This window comes from Bactrocera tryoni, chromosome 2, assembly GCF_016617805.1.
Source record: "Bactrocera tryoni isolate S06 chromosome 2, CSIRO_BtryS06_freeze2, whole genome shotgun sequence".
NCBI lineage: Eukaryota > Metazoa > Arthropoda > Insecta > Diptera > Tephritidae > Bactrocera > Bactrocera tryoni.
This window is the reverse complement of record NC_052500.1, coordinates 33,198,160-33,218,946: the sequence shown is the minus strand read 5'-3', so window position 1 is coordinate 33,218,946 and position 20,787 is coordinate 33,198,160. Positions and strand designations below refer to the sequence as shown.

Genomic DNA, 20,787 nt, shown 5'->3' with positions numbered 1-20,787 from the left:
CCTGAAAATAGAGAGCTTCCGACAAAAAAACTCTGTCTCCTACCCTCCCCCTTAACTTCAAACCATTCAATTTACAGTTTCAGTGTGTCCCTGCCTGGGGCCGCTCAAGTATCCAGCTTCCCTAAGTCTAATAGCAGCCTGCGCCGCAAATCACCTATCAACTATGTATGTCTACAGGCGTGCACAGACGTGTAGTATGACATTGAATGTTATTGTTTGTTGCTATTCTTAGTGGTCATATCACATATTCCTATAATTTATTTCTCAAATTTTATTCAATCCCAATTAACGGAGGACCCTTCGTTTGCTGTTTTTGTTGCGGCAGAATTCTGCAGAGTTCACAGTCCTTGGTCGTATAAAAATCCGGGACCGTTCGTTTCATTGCTATTTGCAAAATTAATCCCTACTTACGATCTATTAAAAATTAAAGAAGATGACAGTATTATGGTTTACCATTTGAGGATCAAATTTATTAACGATCTCTAAGCAATTTTACATAAAATATTTTACAATTCCTTAGTCACATGTGCGTCACTTGTGATTTTTTAATTGCGAAATTGCATCGACTCTGTTTAACAATTCGTTAAAAGACTTAATTTTAATGATATTTAATAAAAACATCGATTCAAATATCAAATATCCTAAAACGTATTTTTGTATTTTTTTGTTTGTTTGTAAATTCAAACGTTGTTCATGTGTATGCTGGTGTCTTGCAATTAATTACATTGCGTTCCTGAGCTGTTGCGGTAGGCTTTAGTTGCAATAGTAGTTTTGCATTATTGTAAATGGTGAGTTTTTAGGATATTTGGGTATCATTGCTTAGTTAATGTTTGTTCTTTGGCCGTTTCAAGTTGATGTTTTAGGTCAACAAGTCTTCGCTTAGCGCAGCACTAACAAATTTGTGATTTCAATACGTCTAAAATGAGTTATAATATGGTAAATGTGTTGATAAAATAAGATTGCATTTTGGGGTTTTCAATTAAATAGTATTTCCGCCTAAATGGACTTTAATAAAAATTAAATTAAATCTCAAAAGAATTATGTATATCAATAATATCAAAATTAATTTATTTTGCTGCTGGTGTATCTTCAGGTGCGGGCAGTTTCTCCCAGGTGGGCTCAACTCCCCAGATATCTCTGGCGTATTCGGCAATGGTGCGATCGGAAGAGAATTTACCACTGGAAGCGATGTTGTGAATGGACATCTCCAACCATTTAGCTTGGTTCTAAAACAAAGCAAAACAAAACGAACAATTTATTTCAGACAATAATAACAAAGCAAATGTAATGATTCTCACCTGGTAGGTCTTTGACACCAGCTCTTGTGCCTTGATGTAAGAATCGTAATCGGCCAATAAGTAGTAGTGGTCGTACTTCAGCAAAATATCTGCAATATTTTTGAATTCATTTGGATTGCTTGGGCTGAAGAATCCACCTTGTATTTGGTCGATGCATTGTCTGATCTCAGGGTTCTTGTTGTAGTAGTCGTAGGCGTTGTAACCACGTTTCTTAAGCGCCTCAACCTCCTCCACTGTCATACCGAAAATGAAGATGTTTTCGTTGCCCATTTCTTCGGCCATCTCAACGTTGGCGCCGTCCAAGGTACCAATGGTGAGGGCGCCGTTTAACATGAACTTCATGTTGCCCGTGCCGGATGCTTCAGTGCCGGCAGTGGAGATTTGCTCCGAAAGATCGGCGGCGGGCATGATTTTCTCGGCCAAAGTGACGCGGTAATTTTCCAAAAAGATTACCTTCAGCTTGTCACCCACAATTGGATCGTTGTTGACAACATTGCCGACAGCGCAGATCAGCTTGATGATTTGTTTGGCTACATAGTAACCAGGCGCGGCCTTGCCACCGATCATAATGGTACGTGGGGTAACGTTGGCGGTGGGATCCTTCTTAATGCGGTTGTACAGAGTGATGATGTGCAAACAGTTCAACAACTGACGTTTGTATTCGTGGATACGTTTAACCTGAATATCGAACATAGAGGCAGGGTTCACTTTGATGCCATAATCTTTCTCCAAGATCTGTGCCAACTTCAGTTTGTTCTCTTGTTTCACACGTGCTACGTTGCGTTGGAAGTTGGGATCCTTGGCCCATTTCTTGATCGCCACCAGCTGTTCTAAGTGCACTGGCCATTCATCGCCGATCTTCTCGGCAATCAAGTCAGACAGACCGGGATTGCAGAGCAACAACCAGCGACGTGGTGTAATACCGTTGGTCTTGTTCTGGAACTTATGTGGTTCCAGTTCATAGAAATCACGGAAGAGATCCTTCTTTAAAATTTCAGAATGAATGGCGGCTACACCGTTCACAGCATGTGAGCCCACAATGGACACGTGAGCCATGTTGATGCGTTTCTCGCCATCCTCTTCCACCAATGACATGCGACGCATACGATCAAAATCACCAGGATATTGCTTGGCCACCTTCTCCATGAATAGAAAGTTGATGTGGTAAATGATCTGCAAATGTCTTGGCAGAATGGACTCCAGCATGGAAACGGGCCAGCGTTCCAAGGCTTCGGGCAAGACGGTGTGGTTGGTGTAAGCGCAGGTACGTACAGTAATATCCCAAGCCTTTTCCCAATCCAAATTCTCCTCATCGATGAGGATACGCATCAATTCGGGAATAGCCAACGAAGGATGAGTGTCATTCAATTGGATGGCAACTTTATCGGGGAAGTGATCGAAGTGTTGGCGTACGCTTTCCCGTGAGCCGAACTTCGAGGCCTTGTAGCGACGAACAATGTCGTGCAGCGTGGCCGCGACCATGAAGTATTCTTGCTTAAGACGCAATTCCTTGCCCTCGAAGAAGTTGTCGTTGGGGTAAAGTACACGTGAAATGTTTTCAGCCAAGTTACGATCCAACACGGCCTGGATATAATCACCATCGTTGACTAAAATAGTAAGAGTAAATATATTATAAAAAAATTAAAGAATATAAGCGATTAAATTCTACTTACAGAACTTCAAATTGAAATCGACGGGGCTCTTAGCCGACCACAAACGCAGAGTATTGACGTGATTGTTGCCGTAACCGGGAATGGGGTTGTCATATGGCATAGCGTACACAACTTGTGTGTCAACCCACTTCTTACCCTCGGGTGTATCAATAACGCGTCCATAGAAGTGAACTGGCTTCATGAATTCGGGACGTGCCTTTTCCCATGGGTTACCATAACGCAACCAATCATCGGGTTCCTCTTGCTGTTCACCGTTTGAGATCTTTTGTGCGAAAATACCATATTCATAACGAATACCATAACCATAAGCCGCCAAACCAAGTGTGGCCATAGAATCCAAGAAGCAAGCTGCCAAACGTCCCAAGCCACCGTTACCCAGACCAGCGTCTTCCTCGATATCCTCGAGATTCTCAATGTCCAAACCCAATTGATACATGGCCTCCTCACATTCGCTTTGAATGCCAAGATTGATCATGGTGTTTTGGAGTGAGCGACCCATGTAGTATTCCAGAGACAAATAGTAGACGCGCTGAAAGCAAAAAGAGAAGCAACGTTTTTAATAAAGTTTACAATTTTTGTTATTAGTTTAAATAGTTTTAGTCAACGCCTTAAGTTTGAAAATCATTAAGTGCTAAGAAAGCAATGAAATATTCCTTAATAAATTAATATATTTTTTCAAAACCAAATAATTTTAAACCATGGGGACCCAAAATTAAACTCATATTCTTGATCCGGACTATTAAAAGAAGTTATATGGTCTACTTACAAAAGATCCCACACAAATCTGCTAATCTAACAGCTCTTTGGCCCGAACCGGACGGAACATATCGTTTTCTGTACATACCACTACATAACTTTATCCCAAGCATCTTTCCTTCAAACAGGATTTATAGAACCATTAAAACTACTGCAACATTCAGATACCGGTGAAAGTTAAATTAGCAACTTCCGTTCAATTCGAGCAGCTTTTACAATCCAATTCAACATAAAGGATATGAAAGACATCTTTAAGCGCTTTCTTTTATCGGAATTACTACGTTAGAATTAAATAGGATTAAATGATAGTAATTTTAGCAGAAAGTATTTTAAAAAGGGAATGAAAGGGAGACGGATTAGCAAGAATACAAAAGCTCTGTAAAAGTAGTAAATTCCACTCATTGATTTCAGAATATTCTACACAACCATGTTTCGGCTGGACTTGAGTTCGATCTCTGTGTCGACTTCTATCACCTCTGCTGAATATAGCAACCCCCGAATATACTTCAGTTATAAAAGAGATTTTCCGCACTAGGCGCTCGGAGATTTAAGAGTTATGGTCTCAAGAAGCATATCACAAATGAAGTTTGATATTAAAATTTCATATCTCTTGCCACGCCATAAACCAAAGCCAAATTCGACATGAACTAGATGGAACGATGAGCTGTATGAGATATACGACGACATTGACATATGTAGTTCAGCGAATAAAAAGACAGCGGCTACGCTGGCTAGGTCATGTTGTCCGAATGGACGAAAACACACCAGCTCTGAAAGTATTCGACGCAGTACTCGCCGGGGAAAACAGAGGAAGAGGAAGACCTCCACTCCGTTGGAAGGACCAAGTGGAGAAGGACCTGGCTTAGCTTGGAATCTCCAATTGGCGCCACGTAGCGAAACGACTGGCGCGCAGTTGTTAACTCGGCAATAATCGCGTAAGTGGTGTCTACGCCAGTAAGGAAGAAGAAAAGAAGAATATTGAAACTGCTCACGATCGACATACTAGGGTTATAGCTCTATTCACATTAATAATTCTACGCTAGTTCGAGGAGATCTAAACTTTTGTAGCAAAAAATAGTAAGGCTCAAAAAATCTATGTCGTCCCACTCAAAGTAATCCTCCTTCCCCCAATGCACTAGTGCCAACGTCTTTTTCAAACATCGTGGTGCAAAACCCAGAGTTGTCGGCCCATAATTCCGGCCTCTTTTTACAAATAGCTCGGGCAAATGATGCTTAACACTCAAATAGTATTCTTTGTTGGTAATTTTTCCAATCGGAAGGAATTCAGACACACCTCGATAATTGAACCAAATTGTCAACATAACCTTGATTTTCGACCTGCTTTGACGTGGTTTTTTCATCTTTGGCTCACCTTTGCCACGATATTCGGTTTATTGATCGTCTGTTTCCGAATCGTTAGCATAGATTCAAGACTAATCGCCAGTAACAATACATTTTATGACATCCTGGTAGTCGGAAAACATTGTTTCACAGACAGATCTCTGACTGTTAATCGTTGATAACAAAGTCTTACTATTTTTTGCTCATAGTAGTAGATATCCAAAAGAGCCACTTATTTGTCAAGGTAAGTAACATTTTTTTTAAGTATTTATATTCAAGAGATGAAATTGTGTCAAGTCCAATCCATATAACAAATTTCAGCTACAATAACTCCAATACATTTATATACATATATATAAATATATATATATATATATACATTTATATACATACATATGTATGTATGTTGGTAAATAGCAATATTTGAACAACTGTAATTTCACGTGCACGCTTGGTGAGTGTTGAGCCACGTTTGCCGATCAGCCTGAGGCAAGTTAGTCAATACTAATTCACGGCTAAGCGATAACACTTCAGGCACGTTCGCAGCGAGTGCAGTTCAAGTGCATTTAAAATACATTTGAAGTTGGTAATGAAAATTTCAACAGGGAACTTTGAAAACACATACATACGCTGAGTAACATATGTACATTCAAAGAAACATACATACATACATATAATTATTTTTTTCGGTATATCGGTTATAGCGAGTACTGTAGTTATAAATAAAAAACATAAATAAAACTTGCAAAAATAGCAGTTATTAACTTTGTGCGCAAGCGTGTATATACAAATGTAATTAGTAAGTCAGTATGTAAGCTTTCTCCAGCTAACTAAACACGATCACGCGACCAGATTGTGATAACCGCGCTCTATCGCGCTCGCTTTGCAGCCATTGGCATTGCTAATTCTAGTGAGTGATTCAATGTAAGTCGCCAAAACAAGTAACTAAAAGGTGTCTCTTCGATTTACAATGAGAGTTAGCAACAAATAATTATTTATTTTATTTATTTAAGAAATTGAGTCGATCTCACGACAAAAGCGTGGCGTTGATAACAATTTGTATGCCATTCGCGCTCTTTAAGCCATATATCAGCTGCTAAGTGCTCTTTTTGCGACTGTGTTCTCTTACATTTGCAATCTCTCAGCATACAATTTGTTATTAACATTGAATAACTGAGCAACTTGGAACTTAAAAAAACTAAAATAGTAAAAAAACATTGTGACCTAATTAGCTTAGCGCATTTTTGTTGGACAAATAGTCGGTTGCTTGGAGATTCGATTTGTCTCCGAAACTGCTGATAGTAGATTTACCGGCGCAGGGACTTAAAACAAATATTGTTTATAAATAATTGCAATAAATTATTATCGCTAATTATACTCGCTAATTAGGCGTTTAATGCATAAGCATAGTTGCTAGCTGTCGATTTTATAAACACTTTGCTTTAAGCAGGCACTTATCAGTGTTAGTCACCGCTCTGCAGCCGGTATACAAATAATTAAGTATGTATGTATGTTTGTCGATAATTTTATATTAGCAGAGAAAATCTTCCAACCAGTTCAATATTGATAAGAGCATTCATAATTTTCCATTTATTTTTATGATTATTAGAACTTGTGTTTGTGGATTAAACCAAAGGGTGCATGAATGGCAAGAGGACCCAGAAATGAGTTTAACGTATGTGAAGTCTCTGGAATTTCGGCATATATATTTTGGCGTATTTCACTGGAATGGTCAATTGTCAATGCGAGTTTTTGACATAATTCGATCACTAAAAGTTTGTTCTAATTATGTGTGTGTTCACTATGTGAGTTGTTGCAACGTCTTGGTAAACTATTTGTGAACGTAAACGATTGATTTTGATTTGTTAATCGCAAGAAATATCTCCTGTCGTCGCACTCGCCACTTGGCTCCCACGTCACTGTTGACCGTCATAACTTCGAAGTCGTAGATAATTTCGTCTATCTCGGAAGCAATATTAACACCAAAAACAATGTCAGCGTCGAAATCCAACGAAGAATAACTTTTGCCAACAGGTGCTATTTCCAACTGACTAGGCAATTGAGAAGTAAAGTACTCTATCGACGAACAAAGACCAAACTCTATAAGTCATTCATTATTCCCGTCCTACTATATGGAGGCATGGACTATGACAACTTCTGATAAGTCGACGTTACGAGCTTTCGAGAGAAAGGTGCTGTGGAAGATTTATGGTACTTTGCGCACTGGCAACGGCGCACATCGCATTCGATGGAACGATGAGCTGTACGAGTTATACGACAACTTGAGATAGTACAGCGAATTAAAAGACAAGGGATACGCTGGCTGGGTCATGTCGTCCGAATGAATGAAAACGCTCCAGCTCTGGATGTATTCCACGCAGTACCCGTCGGGGGAAGCGGAGGAAAGACTAGAAGGAGAAGGACCTGGCTATACTTGGAATCTCCAATTGGCGACAAACAGCAAAAAGGAAAACGACAAGCGTGCTGTCTGTAACCGTGGTGTTTACGCCAATAAAGAGAAATAATAATTGCGAATAATCTCTTGAAGACTCCATCTTAAGGTGAAAAAATTATGTATCAATAATGCTTTTGGCTTGCAAGCCCGATATGAACTTATTCTGAAGAAAGTATCAAAAAAATCTACAAAAGGATTTTAAGTTGAGCGTGAAAAAAGTTAACCGATTTGACTGACATTCTGCAAATTTCACAGAAACATGTTGGACATATCATTCAAAATAAATGAGTGAACTTATTATTGAGATCATCATAACACAAAACAATAAAATAAATTACAAGATTGTATGAGTTGGTGAATTTAGCTGGGCTATTCGCCTTAGGCCCATTTCAAACCTTAAGTCTATTCGTTTTATATTACTTATAAATGGTATTGAAAAGTTCGAAAATCACTTAAGTTCCATAGATTATGAATGACCATAAAATGTTTCTATTTAAAAAATTAAAAATTGCTTCTATCGTTAAAATCAATATCACTATGACTTTTCTCTTTTTATAATCCACCGAAAGTCCAATTCATTTGAAGAAAAACTAAATAATAACTTCGGTTATACTAAAGCAACAAAATACATTAGCTTTCAATGTTTAAGGTGCATATTCATGATTATACAAATAATTGACTATAACTTTTAATTTTGCGGCAATTATAAACATTACATACATACAATTTTGTTTACACACACATTTATCAGCACATTTAGATTTCCGAAGCAATTTTAGGTTTTTAATCGGCATAGGCACTTGCAAGAAGCGTGCTCAACGGGTATAAACACAAATTATTTGCATGCTCAAGATAAGAATTTGCCGGTATGCTGTTAATTTCAATTATTTTCTATGTATATACAGATGCAGTGATATTTATATATATGTATGTATATGTAAACACATATATTTTTGTTCTGGTTATCTTACTACTAACCTAACCTACCAAGCGATTTACATATTGATATACTATATCAATGGCATACAAATTTCTACAAATCAGTTCGAATATTTCCATATAATCCAATTGTAATCGTTTTGTCTTAATCATGATTTAAAAATTTCTATTGAAAAAAATATTGATAATTTGTTTAAATTTTGTTTTGAGCAGGATCTCAAAAGAGCTTAAAAATATGGAGACCTCTCCATGGATGGGTAGATTTTTTATACCCTGAACAGTGCCAGTGTTCTCGCAATTATCATTTTAAATATAAACAAATTCCTGAGACTTGAGGAATAGCTATTTATATCATGAAAATATACCAAACCTTAGAAATTGACTACATGCCATTTTATACGAAAAAAATTAAACATATTCAATATTCAGTGCGACGAAACATATTAGAATAATGATTGTTATTTAATATTTCATAGCATAGCCATTATTTTTATTCACTTCACTGCATCTATTTGACATAGAAGCTATAAGATTGTGAATAACTTCTTGTGGAATCCTTAACCAGGCTTGTTTTGCAGCTGCAAACAATTTATGTTTATCGCCATTCTCTCCGTCTCTGTCTATTCTTCTATTTATTATCTCCCAAAGATTCTCAATAAGATTGAGATCCAGCGATTGAGCTGTCCACTTTATGACATTAATATTTTGAGCTACGACCCAATTTGCGACTAGTTTCGTTGTCTGCTTTGGCTCGTTGTAGGGTTGAAACGACCATGAAAATGGTACATATACTCCACTTGGCATGGGGAAGCATCAGGTTCTTAAGGATATGCCTGTATTATATATGAATCAATCCATAATGTCATTGATCCGATGAAGAAGTCCCACACCAAACCAGAAAAAACATCCCCATACCATAATGCCACCGCCACCATGCATAACCGTACCTTTGTAGTATCGATGATCTAACCTCTTATTTTTTCGGCGGCGAACTCTTCTCATTCCGTCTGAATATTTCTAATTAAATTTTAATTCATCAGAGAAAAGTATAGTCGATTTTTCCTTGATATATGTAAAAGTCTTTTTAGCTTCAAATATAAGTCTTTAACCACGGTCGCTGCCTACTTATCTCTAAACCTTTTTCTCGAAATCACAAAATCATGTTCTTGTATGGAAAACTTTTTTTATTTGGCGCAACATCTTTACGCAATCAAGTTAGGTTCTTTCGATGGGAGCACTGAAGTATATTGTGACAAAAAGCACCCGGAAATTGTAATTAAATTCACCAGGAAAACGATAATTCAGAAATATGTATTTAGCTAAATTGATAGGACCAGTGCGTTGCGATATTAACAATGGATAAAAATATCGAACAAAGAATTTATCTCAAATTTTGTATTTCTAACCAAATTTCGTGTGCCGAATTGTTGCGAATGTTGGAAAGGCTTATCGTTGAAGACATGCTTCACTCTGGACGACCTTCGAATCGATGAGGTAAAACAAAATTCGCTGAAGGAGCTGAAGGCCATCCCAAAAAGTGTTTATGAAAAGTGTTTCAAGGACCGTTAAAAACCGTTGGCATTAGTGTATAACATCTGGTGAAGAGTACTTTGAATGCGACGAAACATATATTGTTGAATAGTTAAATTGTTTTATTTATACTTTCCGGATACACAATGTGTATGTATGTGTCAGTTTGTACTGACCGATCAAAATCAAATTATTATATGGAATCTTTTGCATTTGTGAAGGGTTTTATAGCTTCGGTGCGATCGAAGTTGAAGTTTCCTCTTGTTTTAAATATCAGTCAAAGAAAACTGATAAAGAAATAATTTTAAATTACATATTATATTTTCATCAAATTTTTTAGCTTTTCAATTCAGCGAACAGTTTTCTTTAGAATGTTTTAATTACTTTACATCTAGAATCTGGTGGCTCTTTAATTTCTATGGTTTTAATAGTAACCTCAACATTATCACAAAGCAGAGAGTGAACCATCGCTTATGTACATGGGTATATGTATACGTATATATATACATATGTATGTACATACTATATGTAAGCTGAAATAATTTTTGGGTAACCGTTTAACAGAGATCATAGAACTTATTTCACACTTGAATGATCAACATGTGACGATTTAGAACGGGATATGACAAAAAATCATACATTTTAGAAGGCGTGATATCAATATCATCAGATATGACAAACATGACTTCTTTATGTGCGCTTATTTGAAAAACAAAGTGTAAGCCATCTATCCTTTGACCTTAGGTAAGCCCAAAGCTATACCTCTGTTGAACTCGAACTAATTTTGGCAATTTACGGCGGTTGTTTGATTGATGTTGTATTGAAAGTAGTGCCAAATGAATAAGAATTTTAAATATTATAAATATTGCGGATTCTTTTTGATTGAGTTATTTAATGTTTAGAAATCGATAGAAAAGAAAATGACCTCTTTGATTAGTTGTAAAATCGTTTTCATATATCAAGAAAACAAAATGAAATGTTGGTGGCACCTGTGTTGGCTTTTTCATTCAATTTACGACCACATAGTAAAATGAATGAAAATAAATTTTTGAAAAAATATTTGTGAGACTTTTATAATCTAAAAGTTAGTTTCATATATGTATGTATTATTTTTTTAAAAAAGCTTGCGAATAAAACATATTTAAAAAAATATATATACATATATGTATGTATATGTTATATATTTACTAACATTTAAATATAAGTATTACTTAATAGATCATCGAGCTATTTAATACAGTATATGTATGTATGTTAGCAGGTCGATTACATAATTATTTGTGTGCGATCTTATTTGTGTAATCTTAGGCACCTAACAAACGCAAACGCAAAAATATCAAAATCGAAACGTTGATTTGACTTTCTCGCTTATCACTTCAGCTCATAGTGACCTTATTAACTTATCAGTTCCGTATTTATTTAAAGCTGCAATATTTTGTGACCCAAATAGAAATATGCAAATCAAAAATAGACAAAATCTCAAGCAAAAAAAACTGAAAATTAGCGATAAACATAATCAGAGTTGCATACTATTATATTATATGTTCCGTTATGCTTGTAAATCAGTTGACGTAGGGACAATTATTTCATTTTTCAACTTATTAACCCTTGAATGCACCTTATTGGTTTGATGAGCCGCTTTGAATATTACAATGTTTGTAATTAACGGATTGGCGAATCTTATCAGAAACACGGTTTTCATTTCCGCGTTTGATTTGACGCAAACAGTTATGTATTACAAACAAAGTGAAAAATATCACTGCACGATCCTGTGATTACAAAGTATTTCACGTGAAATTTCAAAAGGTCGAATTAATGATAGTTGAGTATGGCTTTTGTTTAAGTCATTTCCAGTAAATATAACAACAATTTATTAATATCTCGCTACGTTACATGGATTTCCATCACACAAAGCATATAATTAATAAGTGAATTTATTTTCAAATAATAAAATATCTCAATTTATTCACTTAACGGGTTAGCATAGACCAACGTTTTCAAAAAATACATAGTTTTTTATTTTTAAGGCATTATATTTATTCAATTGGTAGAATAGTGAAAAAAAGTTTTATGTGTTCAATTTCCTGTAGTGACGAACCGTTCGATTCTACTTTTTCAAAAACAATTGTTTTGGGCAAAAACTTTAACTACTTTTTACAAGTCAGTGGCCCTCTTGAAAAAGGTAATGGGCAGGATTAGCCCAATGACTGGCACTTTGTATCAAAACATAGAAATATAAACTTTATATTGCCCGAAATATTTGCATAACTTCTTCTTGCTCCCATAGTAAGTTGATCAAAATTGAGAGCCTGTATCCACTTAAAATAATAAAATGAATCAGTTTCTTCCCAAAAAATATTTTTAAATGCTTTCCATCTGAAATTTGATTACAGTTTCTATGGGTTTTAAAATGCAAAAATTTTGGCTTTAAAATCTGCAATCGATAAGTATTGAATATTTTTCAAAAAAAAAATTAAAATATTGAAATTAATCCCAGTTACACTTTAGAAAATAGAATATAGGAAAAGGCAGAACGATGAAAAAATCTAAATCTTATTTCCATAGAGAGTTGTCTGAGAATAGGATTTACATAATTCATATGTACATATATGCTCATGCATGTATGTATGTATGTATACTATATATTTTTCGGAATTTACTGACACTCATAAATTTTTGTATTCGCAGGCATCCTTTCAGTGACCTTGGCAGCGCAATGCAACAACAAATTTGCAAAAGAAATTGAATTTGAATATTAACTAAGATAAATATGAACACATTGACAATATGTAATATACATTTATATATGCATATATGCATAAGTATGTATTGTGTTGCCGGTTGAGTCAACAACCCAAATAGATGAGGAGCACACGCGGTCCAATAGAACAATTGAAAAGATCAAATTTTCATTCAATTTCAATAAAGGCTTATTAATTCTCAACACTTGTTTGAGAACTCACTTTGAGTGACAAGAAAGTGAATAATTCTTATTAACACTTTAACGGTTATTTGTAAAATTTGAGCCTCGCTGGCGCAAAGTCTACAATTTATAAAACTAAATAGGCTTATTAAATATACAAAAGTTGTGTCTGTGCCAAAAAATAACAAATTAAATAGATACATATGTACATAGTTATAGGCTGTGGGAAAATGGCATGTGGCTTGGGCCAGCATATGTATGCGTGTATGTATGTGTATGCTGCAGGCTGAACATGGAAATTTTTCTCTTAAATTTGCCTACACTTTTGCTACTAAATTATTGAAGCATCTATTGGGAGTATTCTGGGTGGCTGTGGATGTGTGTGAAAACTTAAATTGCTTGCATGTGTGTATGTATTTTGAATGGAATCGTAAAAAGAACGAAAAGCGAGCGCGTTTGCTTTGACATTCACTAAGGACAAATCTATAGAATATCTACGAGTATATATACACACACACACACACTTGCCATGTGGAAAACGACCTAAATACATACATATTTGTTTGGATTGAAAGTATACAGCAGTCAGCATATAATAAGTCATAGTGATTGGTGTAAGATTAAGAAATTCCAAAAAAATTTATATTGAACTTTGGGTAAATGAATTTTGGTTAAAACAATATAGCAAAGCAGTTTACATTTTTAATAAATTTGAAATTAATAAAAATATTTATGTTCTGATTATTCACCTGTCAAAGTCATCAACTTGTGTATTTGTTATAAGAATTTTCTACTTTTTACTTTCAAAAACATACTTTTATGTGATTTATAGTATTATATATGGGTGCTTGGAAACCCAAAACCAGCTAGGAACTTTCCTTAAAACTAAACTATAATTACTTATATGAATTGGATATTAGCAACTACAGAAAGCAGTTTCAACAGAAATATATGTATTTTTATAAAAGAAACTATATCCAAAGTTGTGTTCCAATGTCTTCAAAGACAGGCGTGAGATCGTTGAAGACATGTCTCGTTCTGGACGACCTTCGACTTTTTCAACTGATGAAAATATTAAAAAGTGAAAGATATCATGCCTAAAAATTGTCAGGCAAGTGTTAGAGAGATGGCAAGAGAGCTCGATATCTCTCGCGAGTCCGTTCGAATGATTTTGATGGATATTTTGGGTATAAAACGCGTTCTTGCTCGACTAGTCCCAATAAAGCTGAATTTTTTTTGAAAAAAGAGTACCGTAAACAGGTCATGTGTTCTTATGATTTTAGCACACTTATTATTGCCGCTGCACATCGTTTCTAATTAGCGGACAACTGTTGTGAGATGCCCACATATAGTAGTTTCTAGGAGCATATGTTGCATTTATAGCAGCATTGCCGATATTATACGTATGTATACATACATATGTATAATATAGCATTGGATAAAACTTTCGCTTTTTATTGATGTTGAATAAACCATTTTTGCATGTTTTGCTATTCGTGAAATCACGTGCTGGCTTGTAATGAAACTGTAGATAAATATGCTTGCATGGATTTGTGTGGGTATGTGTGCATTTTCTGCCGAATATTGGCCAACGACATAGGAGATTATAAGTCAAATTGGAAATTGTGAATCAAGATCAAATAAAGGTCACGATATAACGCATAACGAGAGATCATATTATAGTGTTTGAGAATGAAATTTCATGAATGATGTTTTCCAAAGCATTAATAACAATTCGATGGTGAGTATGTTTAAAAAGTTCGATATATTGTATATTTTCACATAATTCTAATATTTATAATTAAGTAAAAAATATTAGAGCAATGTACTTATGAATCAAGTTCCAAAATATGCTTCTTTAAGTTGTTGTACATATCCGAGGATAATTGAAAAATTAGCGACTTTGAATAATGCAAATTTCAAGTAAAATCGCTCAAACTGCCAACCAGCAAGGAAATGTGCTATCTTATCAGACAGGGTTGCCAGAAGCCGCATTCGTTCAATAATCAAGAGCTTCCACCACCTAATCTCGTGTTTTGTGTGACTCCCGAGCTCATTGCATGATTTTCAACTATGAGGCGAATTCAACTGTATTTGAACGGAGCCTTCCCAACACCGGGCCGCCTTGGCAAGAAACCACTCGACTGTAACAATGATTATACGGTCACTTGGCTAACGGATATCGTCCCAAGCTGGAAGGAGGGAAAAAACCGGGCCTCTGTGCGAAGAATAAAACCTACGGGTTAGCACTTGAAAGAATGCTAATGTTGCACACACTCATTCCGGCATGTCGGAGGGGCTTCTGAATGAGTTGAGTGAGCAGATTGGTGGTAGCAATGAAATGACGAGGATCTATTCCGCATGTAATCTAAGTATACTGTTAAAGCCAGGACATATGGATATGGAATCGGATTGGGATCGGATTTCCAACAGTTCCAATAGGCGCTCTGACTCGCTATCGGTGATATTCGGGGTCCTTTTGTTGTTTTCATCCATTTTCGGTATAACTTTCCTCGCAAATTTATGTATTGTCTGTTATAATTTAAATATTTCAAACATATTTTTATGGATGGCATTTGTAAAACATATTTTGCCCATGACGTTGCCATATACTATCATAATATAATTTTATAGAAATGCTTAGCTAAGATGTTATTTGGGCACAACTTAAGTATGGACTGTGAAACTGAGCATTAATGTGTTAAAATGTGCAGCATACTTTTGTATGTGTGTGTGTCGAATATTAGATGGGTTCGGTTCAGTATGGTGGGTGTTGTATAATGGTACGCAAAATTAAACGCCGAAGACATATTTTTGTAGCCAATAGTTGTTTGTTTACATTTCCCATCGAACAATGCACCGTAAAGATCGAAGCATGTCTGGTTAGGAACTCAACGAACCTTGAAAACGTGGCACACATCGGCAGCAGAGTTCAGCAAGACACAAGCATGTGTAACCTAAATATGTACCGTATGTATTGATAGGTGTGTATTTATTTATTTTCAATAGAAAATTAAGTAAAGAGAAAATATCTTAAAGAGTAGGTAAGTCATTATTTATAAAATGCACATTTACAAGTGCAAAAACATATGTATATTCTAAGTACATACTTACGCATTAGACAATAGGTATACGTACATTTAAGTATGTACATACATGCATGAGTACCTATGCAAATATTTTTGGCACAGTCTTTAATTTCTTAAATAAATAGTAAGTATCCTGCTTGTTCAATACATATGTATGTATCTACATAACTACATACGTAATGTATGTACATGTAAATGGTATAAAAGAAAGGTAGAATTAGTTATCAGAGAAATTTTTTAATAATTTAAGTCAAATTGAAAAAGGCGCAAATAGAATAATTTATGAGCATACATACATATGTATATGCAAAATATGTGCCTGTGTATTGATGTTCATACATACAAAAACATTGGTAATCTAGAATAATGTCTCAATCTCTGGTTCTACGAAAAGTTGGATTTTTTTTCCGAAATGGTGACTGGCTGAAATGAATTTTTGTACCACATATACTTATATATACATACATATATGCGTACTACTCCCTCAGTTTTTGATATATCCGTCTGAAATTTTAGTCACATCCATTTCTCACGAAGAAGCTGGTCATTTGTTGGAACCGCCGATATCAGACTACTACAGCATGTACATAACTGCCATACAAACTGACCTATCAAACTCAACCCCTTGCATGAAAAACTTTTTTTTATTTGACAACGTAACTTCATGAAATTTGGCACAGATTATTATCAAGGCATCGCTGCAATTCCCGAACATGTTGTTAAGAAGGGAATACTATAGCTTATAGTTGCCATTCAAACTGAGCGATCAAAGACAGCATAAAGATCTTATTTGGAATTAAAAATTATTTTTAAATAAGATTTTCGGGATTACAAAATAATAAAAAAATAATTCAAATGTTAACTCAATTGATTTATAAATTAATTAATTTCAACTTTGGCTATAAGAACCTATTTTGTATATATGAATATACAAATACTGATATAATTACAATATGTTATCAATGGACAAGTGGATCTTATTTTAGGTGACATTTTCATTATTAGTTAATATAAGAGTGTCTGTCGAAATATTGGCAATAACGGTAGTCGCGTGCATAGAGTGCGTGGGTGTTCCGAGACAAACACTAAAATTACTAAAGAACTATTACAGAACTCAGACAATATAATTTGTATATTGTAGAACAGGCCTGTTTTGATAACATCAATGTTAAGATCTCGTATGCATTTATAAAAAAATTAGACCTTTTAGACTAGTCTCTAATATGAAATATATTAAACAACAACAGTAAAATACACATTATTTCGAATAATTTTTTTTACGAAGTAAAAGCTTGACCCCCCTAAAAATCGGTGAGATGGAAGTGTATAACAAAAGTATTTGCAATTCTCTTACTTATCTGTCTTTTGCGTTTTGGCAATAAGCCGACTGCACTTGCACTTTGACAATTTTGCCTTATGTGCGATACTTACATATTTATATACATATGTACATATGTATGTATCGTGAAATTTTTGGTTATTGCATTTAGATTTTCCACTCTTTATCCACTGTCTTCACACACAGTTCCCTAATAAACTTGTTGATCCGCTTACTTCGTTATTAGTTTTCTTTTCTTATGTAAACAAAGAGCAGATGCAGAAGAGAGAAAAGAGCTTTTTTAAGAAAACACAAAAGTTTGTAATTAGCAATGAATTTTAATTTGTGCTGCACTGATTTGAGGTTAATTTCAAATAAAAACGAAAAAGTAAATGAAAAAGTATTACGGCATCAGATTGTGAGTTTTGTGAGAAAATAAAATTTTAAATGCTGAATTTGAAAAATTTGGTGTTCATTAAAACAAAGTTAACATTTTTTGAATTAATTTTCTATTTTCAATTAACTTAATTTAATACGCAAAGAGGCATATTATTTTAATATTTTTATATTATATATACCACTAGAACATCATATTTAAAATATCATATGTAAAACGATTATAAACACGATCATAGCTTAAAAAAAGTTAGGCCTTTTAGAAAACACAAACAGGCTTAAGAGACTAATTCTTATTCTTTCCAAATTACCTAGCTAAAAGCAATGGATCGTCTAGTTGGCTATGGCTTTTCACAATTTGCTTCAGATAAGTTTTCCAAACAAATAAATAAAAATATTAATAAAGCGGATAATATTTATTTCATGTAGTATTTTTTTGTTAAATTTATTTTTTTTACGAATTTTAATATATTTATTATTTGGGGTTTCACATAGTCTCATAAAGTTATGTATAAGCTATAACGATCCGAAAACATATCGTTCAGAGTTTTATTCGCGTAAACTTATTTTAGATGCAATCCAACAACAAATTTTTTAAACTAGTATAAAAATTTATGATTTTATGATTTTACAATGCTTTATGACACGTTGGGAGTACCCCATATATTTTGTTTTGTTTTGCTTTATTTTATTTTATTTTTTATGTTTTATTTTTTCCCAAATTTTTATATATTTTATATATTATATTATATTTTTTCCCGTCGCTGTTTCAATTTATCTCATTCTCCTGCTTGCTTATTCCCAAATTGCTTTGATACATTTCCTTGACCTTGAGGAATACACAAGTTCTAAGGGATGCCTACACACGCGCATATGCTTCATATTGTAAGTAAATAAGGAAACTAACAAATAAGGTTTGCGTGGTAACTGATATGATGTTGAGGTAACACGGTACTACAGAATTTGTTGTTTTAGGCAAGTATCTCTAACCATAATAAAGTATTAACATAATAAAATCGATAAGTACACGTGCGTTTATCCGAAAGTCAGTATTTATCTAAGTGTAGATACGCATTATTTTGTTTTTGTGGTATTATATAAAGCACACAAACTCATATACATATATTGCAGATGCATATGCATATATTATATGTATGTAGTAAGCAGCCATTGCTTTTTATCTACCAATTTTAACTTTTATTCGCTTGGCAAAAACAATACACATACATATATACTTCTAAAAATATATAAGTACATATGTATATGTATACATTTGTATGGATTTACAATAACAACATAACGCATAAAGTTCTGCATGAGGTAGAATAATAACGCTACGACACCATAGGCAGGCAACCACATCTACATCTAATATTTCATTCCTCCTACAATTAACCTTTATAAATGCTAGCTCACCCAGTTGGGTAGCCACCCGCAATAGGATACCATACATAATTGGAGCCGTTCAGCTCTACTGGCTGGAGTGATGGATGCTGTGAGGCAGCACTTTAAATAGCTGTGGCGTGACCCACATACATACATACATATGTATGTACATATACACTTCACCAGTTCCAAGTTTCTTATATGTATATGTTGTAGTATGCTTATCTGTATACGTATGTATGTATGTGGAATTGCTATGTTAGACAAACTTACTTTAGGGTCCTTCTCATAGTACATCTGCTGGGTGCGGATCCACCTGCCAACCATGTTATCGCGCACAGTGTTGGCCAGGGCAAAATAATAGTCGCGCATAGTTGCCACATTACGATCCTTAACTAACGTGTAATGCAGGTGACGATTGAAATTCTTCTTGACCAATGTGACGTTTCCGACCTCGGCAATACCGCGCACACTGATTTGCTTGCGGCGCTCCTCATCTGTTGGTGGCCTCGACATGATTGCAAAATTTGCTTTCGACACTTATTTACTTCTTAACTTTAAATACTGAATATTTCTTGCTCAACTTTTACAGTAACCGTTGAACGCACTTAAGTTTCCTTTTTTACTTTTGCAAATACTTATTACTTAACCGAAAAAATCTGATCCTAGATCAGCAGCACACCGTACCGCACCGCAGTAGTTGAAAGGCAACGACGTTTAAATATTTTTTCGCGAAACGACCACAGATGACAACGAACAACAACCGTTTGCTACGAGCTCTGGAGTACTTCTCAGTATAAAATCTTTTTCTTTGGCGACAATACGCTCGCCCTCAAAATTTAGCTTTGTTTCCTTTCCGCTGCACCCTGCTCTAACACATTTACTCTCTTATTTGCACTCCCCTAATTAATCGACACTGTGTTGTACTCTTGCTCTCAATCTCTTACAACTCAATTACTAAAGTTCGTCAACTGATAACCGATTAAAACTGAAAAAACTGTTCATGGAATAATTTGTTAATTGCGAAAAACTGGCTCATAAGTCACCATCAAAGTCAATACAACTATTGATAACCTATTAAACCAGGTAGTTGTTGCTTCTGATTCCTACGCCCGTCCTGAATTCAACTTTGTAGTGGAATGCAATTGTCAAACTCTCTTCAAGCCCAAAATTTCATCGGTCACCTTGTCCGAAGGTCATACATGCGTATACAGTTTGACGCGCAGCAAGCAGCAAGCATTTGTAAACATATACGTGGTACAGACATACATACATATGCATTAACGTCTGCTGTTGACTTCTCACTCGATAGACTAAGAGCACGCAACATGTACTCCCGTCTCATGATTTGGATAACGCATTTCTCCATGAAAAGTGAAAGCATTTTCAACTGCTAACACTTTCGGTTTTCTTGTTATAGTTTGCTGTATTTTGGGCCATGGCTGCGTTGGAGATGTTTCGTTTGTTAAATACAGTCAGCGCTCTCTATTGGCACGATTGGAGCATTGATGTGCTCCAAAAGTCAAAAACAGCTGCAATACAGTTTGTTCTAGTTTGTCGATAGATGGCGCTAACATGCAATTACAATAGATTGTTGACAACTTTGCGGGAAGTACATTTCAATGCAGTCCCCTATTGCACCCCTGCACTGCATTTTACCAATTGTTCACTGTCTAAATTGTT

At 35.0% G+C, this 20,787-nt stretch overlaps 1 protein-coding gene across 1 annotated transcript; it reads right to left on the bottom strand.

Annotated features, from left to right (window-relative positions):
• Positions 1 to 442: 442 nt before the first annotated feature.
• Positions 443 to 20,199, bottom strand: LOC120767730 (glycogen phosphorylase). Its single transcript, XM_040093939.1, has 4 exons — positions 19,378 to 20,199; positions 2,972 to 3,500; positions 1,299 to 2,905; positions 443 to 1,226 (listed from the first exon to the last, which is right to left on the bottom strand). Exons 1-4 carry the CDS (start codon positions 19,618 to 19,620, stop codon positions 1,068 to 1,070), a joined length of 2,538 nt encoding a protein of 845 aa, XP_039949873.1. The 5' UTR covers positions 19,621 to 20,199; the 3' UTR covers positions 443 to 1,067.
• Between the last annotated feature and the right edge of the window lie 588 nt (positions 20,200 to 20,787).

Bases quoted from the DNA above. Each gene is read 5' to 3' on its own strand.
- LOC120767730 (XM_040093939.1), bottom strand. From the start codon at position 19,620: ATGTCGAGGCCACCAACAGATGAGGAGCGCCGCAAGCAAATCAGTGTG. The intron at 3,501-19,377 runs GTAAGTTTGTCT...TTTTGCTTTCAG, and splicing joins ACTATGAGAAGGACCCTAAA to CGCGTCTACTATTTGTCTCT. The intron at 2,906-2,971 runs GTAAGTAGAATT...TTACTATTTTAG, and splicing joins CGATTTCAATTTGAAGTTCT to TCAACGATGGTGATTATATC.